The following is a 15741-nucleotide window of genomic DNA, read 5'->3' as shown; positions in this document are numbered from 1 at the left end:
CACCTGATTGTGTTGATCAGTGTACTCCATTGATGCCAAGGCATTACAGCCTGCCACAATGTGGCCGACTGTATCCAGGTCTGGCCTGCATAAGCAGCAATTGCAAATGGCACTGACATCATGATGCATAATGTTGCGCTCACAATACCGAGTACAAAAAGTTTGGTCTTGAGCAGCAACAACGAGTCCCTCAGTTGCAGCAGGAAGATTCGATGACTTTAGCCATCCGTAGGTCTCTTTCATGTCCACAGGTAGTTTCTCAGTGGGCGATACTGACTTATGATTATTTTTATTATCAGTTAGAGAAAAAGCAAAGATATGCAGAGAGAATTCTAGGAGTTGCACATGCTTTGTTTACTCCAATCATAGTTTCTGTCGCTGGAGGATGCAGCAATTGATGGATACTTTCATACCAAGGTTATGGCTTTGTTAACTGCTGAAAAAGATGACTCTTTGTATGCTACAACAATCAACTGGATCTATTGCAGCCTCAGATTTGCTCTCCTAAGATCAGCCATCATGTGTATCAGGGGCTGTAAAAACAAACAACAACATTCTGCTGGCAACAGCAGAGGGTCGCTTGTAATTCATTGGGGACATAAGTTCAGATCTTTACATATATTTCTGACGTTTTGTTACAGTTAGCTAGTAACCCTCTTTTTAAAATTTTAACTTATGTATAACTTATTTTGCCTCGTCTATATGGAATGTAGAATATCTATACAACAATATACTACCATTATTATCATTACCATTAGGTGAGTAATCTAATGTATTATATAAAACTTGTGTGTTCATGTAGTCTACTGATTGCTGTATTTAGTTCATAGTTGTGGTCTCGCTGTTTGTTCTTGGATTTGGTCTTGCCTTCTATATGCTCTTGAACAACAATGTAATTCCACTCTTATCACAACTATTTATCTGAACTCTCATTGTCATTTTTTTATTTTTGTGAAGCCAAGCTTTTCGAATGGAGGTTTGTCTATGATGAAAGTTGTGCTGATGGTAGTTGGAGATTTGGATTATGACAGTGTTTTGCCTGCACGTGTTAGCCGTGAACACGAACACATCAATGCATTGTACGAGACCCTGAGGTCTCACTTTAGTGAGTTTTTATTCATCAGGAATCTTGCTAATGCTACAGTTCATGATGAGCATGGAAATACTCTGCTGTCATGTGCTGCCAATCAAAGTGCCACACCTGGCGATGATGTTGGTCTCATACTGCCACCTTTGTCATATATCATCTTCTTTTTATTTACTTTACTTATGCCAATTGTTGTTCTGAACACATTGGTATGTAGATTTATTCTGGAAAGTGGTTCTGGTTTAGGCATTGGTGTGTGACATAGATTGGTTTGGCTGTGGGTGACATTGCAACTATAAAGGAACAGGCTGGCTTAAGGCGAATTCGAATGCAGGTAAATTTATCAGTAATGTAGTGTCAGTTGTGTTAATAATAGTGTTTGCTTTATAGATAAAGCTGCTGATTGACTTGGAAAGTGCATTGCCATCTTGGTTCCTTAACCGTGTCCAAGTCATTCACAGCTCACACTCCTCAAAAGACGAAAACACTTTCCGCAGCTGGGTAAAGTATATTTTGTTATTTGAATGGACACCAAAATTGCCTCTAATGAGCTCTGTTGGGAACATTAAATAATTGTTCTGTGAAATAAAATACATATTCAGTAGAAGTTTAGACACTGACAAACCTCTGCTGTTAGATTAGGGAATATCCTAGAGTTTCTGTGCCTAATCTTTATGCAAGTTGATATTCTGACCATTTCAGTTTTATGATTTGAAATCTTCTAAATGGAACAGTTTAAATACTAGGCAGTAAGAAATGTTTGACTCATATCTTTATTTTATTGTCGTAATCCTAAATTGTACAAAATGCTAAACTAAAAATTTTGATCTGTGCAAGGGAAATGGCCGGATGCAGTTTTTGGTCACACAGTTCATGGGCTGCTATTGAAAATCAGTACTAGTGTATGCATCTCATGACTCAAAGAGAGTGTTGCTATTTTGAAGCTGCATAAGTAATGTGAGTTTTAGAGTGCAACTGAATAGCATCTAGACAGAGTAGTGTTATATGCCTCTTAGACCAGAGTTTTAAGTTTTCAAAATGACTGAAGCACGACTCCATGTAGAAACGATGTCAGTCTTCCATTATGTGAGCTGGATATTTACCCGCAGAGTTTACAAAGATGGAGAGATACAGAACTTGAGAAGGAATAAAAACATAGGAATGCTTGACAAGAATTATTGCCAAATGTAGTGAGGCTTCTAATCTGGGTTACACAACAGAAAGGGCAGGGCGTGGTCTTATCTATCGAGCTGTTTGTGTGTGTGTGTGCACGCGCGCGCGCGCGTGTGCACGTGTGTGCGTGCATGCATGTGTGTGTGTGCATGCATGGTGTGTGTGTGTGTGTGTGTGTGTGTGTGTGTGTGTGTGTGTGTGCATGTGTGTGTGTGTGTGTGTGTGTGTGTGTGTGTGTGTGCGCGCGCGTGTGTGTACACGAACGTCAAATTTCTTCTCCCAATGATCATATTTTATTTTATTACCTAAGTCAAAAGAATTGTTTCTGTGCCTGACTACAGATCAGAATAGGAACGATTTGTGCAAGCCTCATGGAGTTCCGTCGCCCTGTCCTCTTGTATTAGAGCTGGGAATTGCATGTACTTGACAAACGAGAACAACTTCAGAAGCTGACTAGTAACCAATATGCTACCTACAGTCAACTATTCACACGTCTCGTACTACAGTATGATCAATCATTACTACATTGTGCTGTATCTAACACTGCATGTAGATAGTCACTGTTTGCCGATATCAATTTATATGTCAAAAAATATAGCATACCACTGTCATTACAATGGAACTCAGTGCAAAGCTACACGGTACATTTCAATTGTCTTGATCACGCTCACGAAACGATGACTACCTATCAGGCCTAGCTAAATACGTAATCTAAATTATTAGGAAGTTTGCACGTTCACTTTCATGGCAGGGTTTCAAAAATACATATTGTCTATAGCTATGACGCTGCATTTCAGTAGACGATCAGAAATCTCTATTGCTACCCGTTGGTCACCAGTGCAAGGCACCACCTACAGATACTGTGCAACTAGTATAGTAAGGCAATCAAGTTTTGCAATCAAGCTATTACACGAACAAAGATTATGATTATGCATACTGAGTGTTACAAGAAATTAATTCAAGAAATTAATTCTTACTGAATTATGGTTTTTAGATTTCCTGAGTTTCTTGATTTGTCAGGAACTGTTAAGAATAACTAGTTTTTTAAATTTTGTACTTTGTGTTGCGACTTTACGCACTGTTTTGGACTGTACACCAACCATACTTACACTGACAATACCAGGTCATAATCAACATTTGACTTCTGGCCTAAACTACAAATACACCACAACCACATATTGTTCTCATGCATCCATCCACATCTTTTCAGAGATGCTACTTAAACCTATCATTCACCCCAAACAGTAACAATTAATGTGCTACATTGTGTACGTGTTATAATCAACAAATTTGTATCAGGTGGTTCGTGCTACTAAAGCTGCAGAAGAGCCAGCAGCTGATCAACAACAGTCTTTTCTTCATCTTCAACTGAATGAAGTAAAACTTAATCTGAGTTTACTAGAGGATTGGTGAGTACCATGAATGTGCAGGAATTGCCATGCATTTATTGACATACTATATTCGCCTGTAATAACACCCTGGGCGTTAGGGCATGGGCGTATACTAGGGCATGGGTGTTATTTTGGTCTCGGTCAGATAGACATGGTCGCAATATGCTGCCGTTTGGTCAGTCATCAACTCTAAACACTTGAAGACAGAAATACCCCAAATTCCCATTTGCATGCAAGATCAAAGGTACATGCAGTACTGGTATCTGTCTAGCAGCAGCAAATTAAACCAGAGTCGTTGGCCTGAATCAACAGCATCAGTATCAGTAATTGCAACGAAGACATGAGTCTATCAGTAAGCACTTTCACTCAACATTGACATCAGCTCATCAAACACACACACACACACACACACACACACACACACACACACACACACACACACACACACACACACACACACACACACACACAGACACACACACACGCACGCACGCACGCATGCACACACGCACACGCACAGACGGATTTTCTGCTGACACCATTTTGTGTATTCTGCGCATGCATATTCTAGCGGTAAACATGGGCATGGCATAGACTTGGGCATGAGCGTTTTTCGGGCAGAAAGTTCTCACCTGCTGCACATGGGCGTATAGACGAGCATGGGCATTATTATTTGGCCGAATATGGTATTTTACTATTTGAACTGATGGGGTTCTGTAGGCTTGGTGACATTGAAACTACTATGGATAACCATCTCATGCTTGTGAAGAAACTGGCTGAATGTGTTAAACACATACAATTGAAGGAGGTACCATCAATTGCAGAGGGACGACAACATTTAACATCAAGTGTTAGTTCGACCATTGACATAGAGCAGAGTGTGAGGTCTAAGTTAGAAACTGTGGGTGAGGACAGAGATGAAGTATAGCATAAAGATGCAAGAGACATACATGAAATGATACTTTGTCAATGAGAAAGTATAGACTTTGTTAATCAAGTAAGAAGTTAGTCCATGTCTAGCATTGTCTTGAGTTTGTAGTTAGATGTGCAACGACCTGGTCTAGTGGATACAGATATAGCAATAGTATATGGTGGCCTTGTCAAGTTTGTATCTTGAATGCATCTAAACACTTAGGTGTTGTATTGCCATTACTAATTGTTACTTGACTATGTTCTTACGTTTTAACATGATTGAAGGAGCTCTGAGTAATCAATCATACAAGTAGTGCTTGATTTTTGTGTGCTGTGGCATTGAATAAGTGCTATACGTGTATCAATAACAGACCGCAGCTATTGTCAGAACTGATTATAAAGGACTCATAGGATGTTATCCAAACTGATTGGAGATTAGGATGTTGATGTCGATCTTGTTTAAATTTTAGTCAAAGCATTGAGAGACAACAAAAAGTTAACTGGTTTTGCATGCCCTTCAATTAATGAAATGATGCCATACGAATAGATGGAACATATTTCATAGGGACTGATTTTGAAAATTGTATTTTATTATAAGTTGTATAGAGATTTAAACAAATGGCAGTGTAAAAATTAAATTGTTTATATTAGTAGAAGGTTCTAAATTGTACAGTAACAGATGAATTATCAAATTATTTTGTGAAATGCAATTAGAGGTAGGCAAGTACAGATAGCTATTTAAAGTGTCAATATAATATCAGTAATGTTCACATTCGCGGGCACTAAGTAATAGTTATCAAAATTGATCAGTTATTAATATTTGCATTCTCCAGGTGAAGGAAATATGAGTAAATCATACTTGCTCCAAGACATTCCGACACGTATTCCAAAATTACCACCCGTGTGACTTGACAATTGGAATGATGATCTGCACAATTATTAAGGAAACCAGACTTCCCAATAGGATACCTCCTCCGTAGAAAGCTGCCATTATTGACCCAGCTGTCTCCATACAAGCATCCCCGCTAATGCTCCTGCATGATACAAAGCTTCGTTACAAACAATATCATTGTCAATGTTAATGTCTTGGATATAAAGCTATTTTACGTAGTAAACACATCTTGTTGCTCATTCTCCCTACCACTCAGAAGTAAGAAGGTTGGTTAGTGACTAGAATGGATGCTGTGCATTCATGGTGCAGTATACCATGTATGGTTGTGGCCAGTATGAAAATTTTGTAGAGTTCTATAATATATCTTGACTTTTGGCATGCCAAATTCTAGAATGAATCAGACACGAACCATTCTGCATAATCAAGAACGTGAGCTAATTGTAGAGTACTTACATTATTCCATGTAGTATATTGTTACTATATACGTGTACTGGTATGTCTCCTCACAACACTTTAAATATAAATACTTGGAATAGGAATTTCATTAGCTAAACTGGTTTGATCCGATACTTTAAAGGGAGGTTGATATTTATTCGATTTCACATTTACATGGTAGAATGGCACATTGTTTTATTTTTAGTATTTTGTGACGTTTTTATGCTGGTCCCATGCAAAGGCGATATATAGTACACAAAAAATAAATTGTAGATGAAGCAATCATGCAGTAAGCTGCAGGATATCCAGAAACAGAAAAATTATTTCCAAGTGAACACCATCTAACTAGAAGGAATTACATAATTATGTGTTGTGTTAAACAGTCACATTTATTGCAATCAGTGGTTTGTGTTTTCTACTACTTGCAAGTTTCACTTAGTGCATGCTTGAGTAGCTTATGGTTGAGGCAGTCCCCTAGAGGCAGACTTTCAACTGTAAGTAATTGTCACAAGACTACATGCGTAAAGCGTAAAATGTAGTCTCACGTATACCTAGCTTGCTCTCCCACTGGAAGCAGCGTACGTCATACTGGGGGTCTGCCTATGCCAGACTAGGTAAACTGTCAACCTTACTTATATAAACAAGTCAGTGAGTTGATATGATCACTTACTTTGGTCCATACATCATTGCTAGTGTAACAAAGTAGCCATTTGACAAAGACAAGATGGGCATCAGTGTTAATGGGTAGATATCACTGTTCAGCAAAGGAGACTCCATGCCTTCATATCTCATCATCAACCATGTAGGTAGGAACAGCAAGCGTATGCAACACACTGCTAAAAAAAGCCACTGATTTTTTGGCTATAGAAAATGAGCAGCTGTTTATGGTTTTAATTAAACATACAGTGTAGCTGTCAAGAGCAACAGCTAATGTACCTTGTGTATGCAGCGAGGAAACAGTCTTCCAACAGCATTGCCAACGTTGTAAAGAAGAAAGCAGCCAACAGGTGTGAAATAGGTACCTATAGATAGCCACAACTGTTTGTAGCAACAAAAATTATTGAAGGCATAAAAGTGAAATGAGTTAATGCCGAGAAAATGAATATATAACAGGTAGAAAGGAAGGACAAGCTTTTACTAATTATTACAAACAGAAGTATATACTGTCATGGGCAGATGGACAGACTATATTGACAAAAACACCACAGACCAACAGACACTATGGGTAGTTCTCCGACCTTTCAAAAATGTAAGAGGATATACCTTATACAGATTGGAAGGATATTATCACTATTGGCTTTCAAACATAATCAACTGTTGGTTGTACAGACACAGAAGCAATGTTACATTACATTTCTGAAGTAGCCAACCATGGTCTCTTCATCTGTAAGCATAAAGGTGCTAGACCATAGAGAACAGTTTATTTTGGTGGCATTACATGTGTGTGTGTGTGTGTGTGTGTGTGTGTGTGTGTGTGTGTGTGTGTTTGTGTGAGTGTGTGTGTGTGTGTGTGTGTGTGTGTGTGTGTGTGTGTGTGTGTGTGGTGTGCGTGTGCATGTGCGTGTGCGTGTGTGTGTGTGTGTGTGTGTGTGTGTGGTGTGCATGTGCGTGTGTGTGTGTGTGTGTGGTGTGTGTGTGTGTGTGTGTGTGGTGTGTGTGTGTGTGTGTGTGTGGTGTGTGTGTGTGTGTGTGTGTGTGTGTGTGTGTGTGTGTGTGGTGTGCGTGTGCGTGTGCGTGTGTGTGGTGTGTGTGTGTGTGTGTGTGTGTGTGTGTGTGTGTGTGTGTGTGTGTGTGTGTGTGTGGTGTGTGTGTGTGTGTGTGTGTGTGTGTGTGTGTGTGTGTGTGTGTGTGTGTGTGTGTGTGTGTGTGTGTGTGTGTGTGTGTGTGTGTGTGTGTGTGTTTCAGCATATATGTCACAGACTAATGGTGACTCAGTGCAGTCACCTTATTCTAGAACACCGTAATTAAAAGAGTCAACGCCAAGCTGCTAAAGCTAATTTTTCTAAAATCAACTTTGCATTGTATTGCCATAAAATCTGCATGACAATTGCTCATGCAAGTTGCAAAGAGTATTGCTAAGAGTTTGTCCATTAAGCAACGATCTTTTTGGAATAAATTTAATGACTTCCAGGTTGTGAGTTAACCATACTCCATAGGTTTCCACCACCAAAGGGTAGAAAAGACCGCCTACTGCATGCTGTTACATTTTCATCGTGTCTGTCGTCTTTTTCTGATTCACCAAACTTGGCAGCTGCACCAGCTTCATTAGCAGCGATGATTATCTGAGAAGGATTGAAGGAGTTCCTTATAGACACATCAAAGTATGCAGGTCTGCCCTGAGTAAAGTCGGGGTGATAAATGTCCCCTGGTCTGTCAAAGGACTGAGTTAAGCAACGCTGTTCACGGCGAGTACCAGAGTTTTCCTTGAGCAAGCAGTGGTAAAAAATGTCACAAAGAGCATCCTGTCGTTTAATTCTCAATGGACCACAACCAAGGGCGTGATTGCCATGTTCAGCTAGCACATAATTACAGGTCCATCTTATTGAGTTGGGAATATTTGGAAATACAGAAATTCCAAGGCGAAGCCGTAAAGCTATAACAAACTTTGGGGTCATGGCTAGGCCAAGACTGCAGTTAGGAATTGCCCTCAACCAACCCCCTGAATGAGGAGACGATATGGCTTTAAGCCTTGCTTGATCTCTTAAGCTTTGACACTTTCTTTCCGTGGTGGATTTGAGATTGTTCATTCCAACACTTCTGCAAATCATGTTGTGTCCACTTTGATCATATACAGCCATTCATGTGTGGAGGTAAGGTTGTCAGACGTTGTCTACTTGAATTTCGCTGGGAATGAGAAGGTCAAGACTTTCGTCACCAACAATAGAACTAGGGGCTTCTTCGTTGTGGGCTGAGGCACTAAGTTGTGTAGCAGTTGATATGAAAGTTGACGCGATGAGTTGCAACTTCCAACAAAGGCTGCGGATGAAGCTCTGCTAGCTTTCCGAAGACCAACACCATCATATTGAATAGGGAGAGTTGCTTGTTGCTAGGCCTGATCTGAGATAGAGTAGATTGACAACCTTTCAAAACTGTGTTGTAAACCAGTGTCAAATCTGATCAACTCCTGATAAATCTTATAAGGTGACACAGTTCTTATGACATGGCTCATCTTGCATAGGCTAAGGCAGCTCTTGAGCAGGTGTAATTCCACTTGAGGGTCTTTCAAACATGATAACTGATATTATAGAACTAACACCATGTCAACTCATTTGGACACAGTTAATAGAACGGGAGTTTGAACCGTAGACTGGGGTACCAAGAAAATCAACCCCATTAGTGACCTGAACAGTACGTTGAACGTCATTATCAAACGCAGGAAATTCTTGGTTTCCGGATGGCCAAAAAATCTCACATTTTTCAAATTGACGAGTATTAAAGCCAAAAGATGGTCCCTTTGACAATAATGAATCGAGTAGAGAAGCTATAGCAGAACAGGAGCCTATATCAAGATACCACAACTGGAGTTTGAGTCCTTCCAAAGTCCCGATGTCATCCAACAATTCCAAAAGAGCCAAAGAGAACAACAAAGGTCCCAGAGGGTCACCCTGTTGTACTCCCACTGATGATTTCATCCATGTGTCACCAAACGGAAATGGCCTGCACAATGATAGCTCCATTGTGACCAACCAAATAGAGCCAGAAATTCAATTTTCAGATCTAAGAAAGCACGGGCAATGACATTCATTAAAGGCGTTGGTCATGTCAACCTTCAGGCAGCAGAGATCAGTATCCGACCCATAAGAATCAATACAACTTGACCAAGCATGAGCAGCCACATCCAAACTCCTAGGTAATCCAATGCCGACTTGGCCATTAGGTAGGAATAAATCAGGCAAGTCTTACTTAACTGCCCAACAACAGAGACGACTAATAAGATGCTGTAAAACTTCACCAATCGCTATATACGTCAGCCTTGCTTTAATGTCAGCATCCACATTAACAAGTAGCTGTTCTGATAACAAAATCTTTGATACATGTGGCTCTAGCTGTTGCTTTTGAGATCTAGTGATGAAGTCTAACCTTCTTTGAAACAATGCTTGAAATTTATTGAACAGACATGTAGACTCATCAGTGTTGCTTGTATAATGTTCTCAGATTTGTTTTGCATGTATACCATCCCAACTTTCTGTTTGGTCGTCCTGTTTGTTTTGACCTTACCTATAACACAATGCAATTGAAATTTGTCATCATCAGTACAAATTTCGCCGGTTCAGCTGATGCATGAATTTGAGAAGGATCTCAAATATGACGAAGCATTCGTTGACAGTGGTGCTTTGTTCTTCCCACTAGCAGTGGAAACGTATGGTTTTGGACTCCTGCTAGTCTGGATACCATAAAAATGATTGCGTCTGACTGTGACTAGTATTACATTTACACAGGGTACGCTAATTTAATTAATGCAACAACTGTCTGTTCGTTTGTGGAATTTTATTGCTTGTACGATAGATTATACACACACACACACACACACACACACACACACACACACACACACACACACACACACACACACACACACACACACACACACACACACACACACACACACACGTTTTATATATGAACAAAGCATAGAAATACATGGTACTTAATTTTGCAAATTTAAGTACCATGATCTAGACCGACCCCAAATTGACAGCAGCCATGGAAAGACAAGAATAAAGGACAGACAGTCAACAGCTTTAATATGATGTAGACATGCATGCACTTACAGGTCCATGCAGTGCCTGATGATGTGTTATAAGTAGTGTTTCTAAATAGGGAGTCATTTCTGTGCACTTGACACCGATGCTGGCTCCATGCAGTGGATCTCACAAGAGACCCTACAGCAGGATAGACAAATACAGTAGCCAAAGACGTCAGCAAGACAGCTAGGGCAGGCTTCCGGATCTAATAATGCAATAAAACAAGTAATACTAATAATAAGTTTTAATCAATTAATTGCGATGCAGTAAATGTGGTACCTGCTTGAACACTTCCCATTTCTTTGGTTGTGTTGGCTGCTTTCTTTCTTGGCCATCTCCCACAGAAGTGTTAATGTTTGAATTCTTGCTATTTTCAAAGTGATGAACGGCAAATGGCTAATTGCAGCATGCATACACATCATACAGTGTGAGCTGTTGCATGTTTCAATTTAGTTAAGTGGACTTACCAAATTATGCAACAATCTAAAGAGAAACAAACAGAACGCGATAAAGACACTCGATGAAAGGAAGTATCCAAGAGCACTTCGTTGCTTTTGACTATCTGATAGTACTGCTCTCGTGCCACCACTGCCTGTTAATTCATGTGACAATGTATATGCAATTTATGCTGCACATGATAATTCATATAGAAACCACACCAAGTAAAGAGAAAACTTGGCAAAATGACGTTATCATTCCAGCAACTCCCTGGAAGACAATATATGCAGTAACGTAGTTTTAGGCAAAATGTGCAGACTGTATATGATAGCAATTCCTTGTTGGCTGCTGTCTTTCTCATCATTAGGGTTGCAATAGGACCAGTTGCAAATTTCATTGTACATGCATGTCTATCTATATTTGACTGTGCTGTATATGTACACTGTACTGTCAATAGTTTCATGGTATGTGAAGTATTGGAGCCGATTCTCTGCATTAATTGGAACATGCAACGAAAATCAAAAATAAATTCGATTGAATGTGTTATTGTCTAGTGCTATTTTTGCTGCAATGTTTGTGATATTTAACATAAACTGTGAGTTTCATAATCAAGGTCATAACTTGAAACTAGCTGCTGTGATTATTAATATTATTTGTAGGATCTCAGTGAAACTAGAAAGTGTGTGTGTGTGTGTGTGTGTGTGTGTGTGTGTGTGTGTGTGTGTGTGTGTGTGTGTGTGTTGGTTTGTGAGAGATGTTTCCCGTAAATAGATCAAGAAATACTTGGGACATTTCGACCCGTAGGTCGTTATCAACCAAAAAACATCTACAACTACTGTAAAAGGTTTAAGAATTTAAGTGTCTGCTTTCTGCACTTTCTGTACTTCCTAGACAAGTCAAGGAAGCCATTTGGATTTAGAGAAAAGGAAGGCTAAATCAGGATGATGGATTAAGAATAGTTAAAGATCAGTGGTCTTCCTTATTATGACGTCTTAAATTTTAAGACTTTTTACAATAGTTGTAGATGTTTTTAGTTGATATTAAATGACCTGCAGGTCGAAACATCCCAAGTATTTCTTGATCTATTTCACAAACCAACACATTATGTCCTAATACCGTACAACGCTATATTACATCATATATATATATATATATATATATATATATATATATATATATATATATATCTTTTTTTCCAAACTCAAACAATCCCCCAAACATCCTCAAACCGACAAGTCTTAGATTACACTAGGTATATCCCAACTATCAACATCCTGTACTTCAAGCTGAACTCTCTTACGAATCATTCTTGAGTTATGTTTCCATAATTGAATAGAAAGTTGCTGTATCATATTTTGGAAAGCCTGGTGGAATTTAAGGCCAGTGACTGCTGAGGTTTTGGAAGCAACAGCTTTCAGATATATATATATATATATATATATATATATATATATATATATATATATATATATATATATATATATATATATATATATGTCTCCTGTTGTCTGTACCAATGGTTCATGCAGTTATAATAAATATACACTATATGCTTAGCAACTATATGCATGGCTATATTATAATTTGTTGTTACATGTCTTGAGTCTTACTACAATTTACTAATGTAGGCATTGCTACTAAGGTTGTTTGCTTAATTGCATCAAGTATTGGGGCATGGTGTGGTGTAGTGTGGTGGTAGTAGTGGCAGAGATGGTAGTGTTGTTGTTGTTGTTGGTCGTACGTGGTGTGGCGGTGACATGTGTGTGTGTGTGTGTGTGTGTGTGTGTGTGTGTGTGTGTGTGTGTGTGTGTGTGTGCAGAAAAGCTTACTTGTCCTGCAAGAACCGCCTGTGTGTACTTCGGAGGCATCATACCAGCAATACCAACAATACCACCAAGAAAGAAAGCACCTGCCGCTAACACAAATTGATGTATTCACTCAAATGCTTTCTGTGTATTATTCTTGAAAGCACTAACCATTGACTGCTACTATCGTAACCATAGTAATTCCAAAAAATTGATATCTCCCTAAAATCAAAATAGTAAACATTCAGATCCAGCTGTTCCATAACCTCATTAACATATTGCCATACATTGTGATGTGTCAATGTACACAAATACAACTGTAGAAAGTAGTAACAATAACATTGATAACAATGCAGAGTATATCCGTATCTTTGCTGTAAACCTGCACATTATAAAATATGAACTAGGCTTAGACTAATCTTGTTATTGTATGTTGCAAATTATTTATATACCGGTGAGTAATGTACACATTCACAAGTAAGAATGTGACATTAGATGATTGTGCTGCAGCTGAAACATAGCTTTCGTAAGTGTTTTCGAGATTGTCTGAGGTTGAGTTAGCAGACCACAGTTTCAAATCAAAATACTATTAATTTTAAGAAAAGTCATCAGTTCAGATAATATTTGTACACCCTTGGATTTTCCTTATTTAGGATTTTTCACTATCAGTAGACCAGTTTGTAATTGTTTATACACACATATCTCCTCGATCCAATGCAACAGAAAGTATACTATATATGTATTCCTAATTGACAAATATTCATACGTACCTCTCCAGCCATAATGAATACAGTCCACGGAAGAAATGATCCAATACCAAAGGCAAAAAATATGAAATAAGTCGACGAGAACCTAAATCGAATGCAGTGTAATCAAAATCATGATATTTCAATCTGTTATCCCCAATAATAGATATATGAAGTGTCACAAACTATTAAGTTAATTAAGATCTGTAACAAGACAATTAGCTGCAGCATGCGTTTTTCACCATAGCAAAAACTGGATACTCGTATAAGTTTTGTGCAAGCCAAGATGATATAGATATCAATGGTTACGTTAGGTGGCCCATCCAATTACATGCAACAACGCGGTACACATAGACAATGCACTACTAGTATACATTTCGCTAAACAAGAAATTAAATAAACTGCGTCTTGAAGACCTGTATCGATACAGTTGATTGAAACTCGTATGTACGTATAACATGGCATACAAACCCTGTAATAATTCTCTCGCCATGTAGATTATGCCATAAGTATATACGAAGCACAAAATCAGACAGATGAAACTTCCAGCATCTATAAGCAACTAAATCACGTTTATCTAAGTCAGGGCCGGATCCAGGAATTTTTGAAAGGGGGTTCACCCTGGTAGCAGTTATTTATAGCATTACTAATTTTCTCTTTTCTAATGAAATTATATGAAATTGTTGAACCACGCCCATTGGAAAAGAGGGAGTTGGAACCCCATCTGGATCCGGCCCTGTAAGTACATTAATTACTTAGCAATGTCACTGCAACTTCAATATTTATATCATGCACGTACAATATGCATGCACATACATATTGCACATGTTAGTTGACTCATATATTCGTCAACTAGATGATAAGAAAAACTATGATAGGATGAGTCCATTAATTTTTCAAGTGTATCACATCAGAGTAAATTATTGTCGATTAATCGAGTTATCAGCTCCACCCCATGCATGCATGCAGTTCTTCTATGCGTGTAAATGGGGTGCATGGTCTTTTCTAGCAAGTATAAGATACTATCACTTTACAAACGTTAGGTCAATTCAAATCAGGTCAGTTTGACAAAAATTCGATTTGGCAATATGTAGAAGGAATAAATATAGTATGAATAAACTACTAATTCTTTGTAATAAAATAAATAATTAATTTGTAGATTTTAAATAATTAAACGACTAAAAATTAATTATGTTGTTAGATAAGTACATTACAAGACAAATACATGCAATTGTAACTAATCAAAGCCGTACACTACTTGCATCCCTTGTTTACCTGTCTCTGGGACCTTCATGATGTGCTAGCAGTTGCAGCTTTTCCGACGTTGTGTCGACGTCATTAAAGTTGAAGTCGTAAGTGTCATTCACCAATAAATTTGAAGTGTTTGACCTAACAGTGCTGCTTGTCGTTTCTTCCACACTGCTAAGAATGTCATCAGTCTCCATTTTATACTGTCACGTGAGCCTGGCATGTACGTAGCAGTACGTACGTACAGCGTATGCAGCGGACAACCGCTACCTTACCGTCCCCCTTAAAAATTACAAATTTTGTTAATTAATAATTTTTAAATTATTAATTTTAAGGATTTTGTTTAGTTAAGGAAAAAGTGTGTCCAGTTTCTTAGATTTCAGGGGCATCGGCACCGTGGGAAGAGGGATATCACCTCTCCAATATTGGGATTGGGAGCATCGCCCTCCATTATTGGGATTGGGGGGCGTCGCCCTCCAATACTGGACATCGGGTTTGAGACAGAATTTCGGGTGCATGTAGACTAGCTACACCGAGGTTGGTGTGTCGTTGCACATGCAAAGTTCACGTGGTCAATTACAACCTCTCCGCGTTACCTAGAATGTAGAAATAATATCGTATTAAGCAGAAATGTATCGCACCGTAATTAGTCACAGCGTCTCTTTGAAGTAGGTCTATTACGTAGTCGCGAATACATGTACAAGTTACACAGAACCGTGTTAGGTCACGTGATAGGCACCTCCTATTGGCCACGTGACTGTTATCTTCTTCCCCAGACATCGTCGTCGTCGTCGTGGAAGGGGTCGTCATATAGGTCCAATCTTGTTGGTGGCTTTACCATCCTTCTCTACTTTGTCCTCTATCCTACT

General features: G+C 38.8%; 2 protein-coding genes across 5 annotated transcripts; one reads left to right on the top strand and one right to left on the bottom strand.

Moving 5' to 3' along the window:
* Positions 1–472: 472 nt before the first annotated feature.
* Positions 473–4852, top strand: LOC134180232 (transient receptor potential cation channel subfamily A member 1-like). 2 transcript variants are annotated; one of them, XM_062647334.1, is made up of 7 exons: positions 473–758; positions 824–892; positions 958–1296; positions 1353–1421; positions 1478–1588; positions 3560–3669; positions 4372–4852. In XM_062647334.1, the coding sequence occupies exons 2-7, from the start codon at positions 875–877 to the stop codon at positions 4577–4579; spliced, it is 855 nt and encodes a 284-aa protein (XP_062503318.1). In that variant the 5' UTR covers positions 473–758; positions 824–874; the 3' UTR covers positions 4580–4852. The 2 variants fall into 2 exon arrangements, with proteins under 2 accessions (XP_062503318.1, XP_062503320.1); XM_062647336.1 differs by lacking the exon at positions 473–758 and having other exon boundaries at positions 773–892.
* A 302-nt stretch (positions 4853–5154) lies between these two features.
* Positions 5155–15251, bottom strand: LOC134179810 (equilibrative nucleoside transporter 3-like). 3 transcript variants are annotated; one of them, XM_062646774.1, is made up of 13 exons: positions 14900–15251; positions 13649–13730; positions 13331–13464; positions 13166–13260; positions 13050–13100; positions 12903–12988; positions 11295–11343; positions 11103–11227; positions 10915–11031; positions 10663–10840; positions 6827–6912; positions 6561–6751; positions 5155–5597 (listed from the first exon to the last, which is right to left on the bottom strand). In XM_062646774.1, exons 1-13 carry the CDS (start codon positions 15067–15069, stop codon positions 5456–5458), a joined length of 1506 nt encoding a protein of 501 aa, XP_062502758.1. In that variant the 5' UTR covers positions 15070–15251; the 3' UTR covers positions 5155–5455. The 3 variants fall into 3 exon arrangements, with proteins under 3 accessions (XP_062502758.1, XP_062502759.1, XP_062502761.1); XM_062646775.1 differs by lacking the exon at positions 5155–5597 and having other exon boundaries at positions 6566–6726; XM_062646777.1 differs by lacking the exon at positions 5155–5597 and having other exon boundaries at positions 6566–6723.
* Between the last annotated feature and the right edge of the window lie 490 nt (positions 15252–15741).

Source organism: Corticium candelabrum, chromosome 5, assembly GCF_963422355.1.
Source record: "Corticium candelabrum chromosome 5, ooCorCand1.1, whole genome shotgun sequence".
NCBI lineage: Eukaryota > Metazoa > Porifera > Homoscleromorpha > Homosclerophorida > Plakinidae > Corticium > Corticium candelabrum.
Note: the sequence above shows the minus strand (reverse complement) of the source record. Positions and strands in the feature narration are given on the sequence as shown.

Bases quoted from the DNA above. Each gene is read 5' to 3' on its own strand.
- LOC134180232 (XM_062647334.1), top strand. The intron at 1,297-1,352 runs GTATGTAGATTT...TGTGTGACATAG, and splicing joins TTGTTGTTCTGAACACATTG to ATTGGTTTGGCTGTGGGTGA. The intron at 3,670-4,371 runs GTGAGTACCATG...GGGGTTCTGTAG, and splicing joins CTGAGTTTACTAGAGGATTG to GCTTGGTGACATTGAAACTA.
- LOC134179810 (XM_062646774.1), bottom strand. From the start codon at position 15,069: ATGGAGACTGATGACATTCTTAGCAGTGTGGAAGAAACGACAAGCAGC. The intron at 12,989-13,049 runs GTTAGTGCTTTC...AATTTGTGTTAG, and splicing joins TACGATAGTAGCAGTCAATG to CGGCAGGTGCTTTCTTTCTT. The intron at 10,841-10,914 runs GTACCACATTTA...TTGCATTATTAG, and splicing joins AATGGGAAGTGTTCAAGCAG to ATCCGGAAGCCTGCCCTAGC.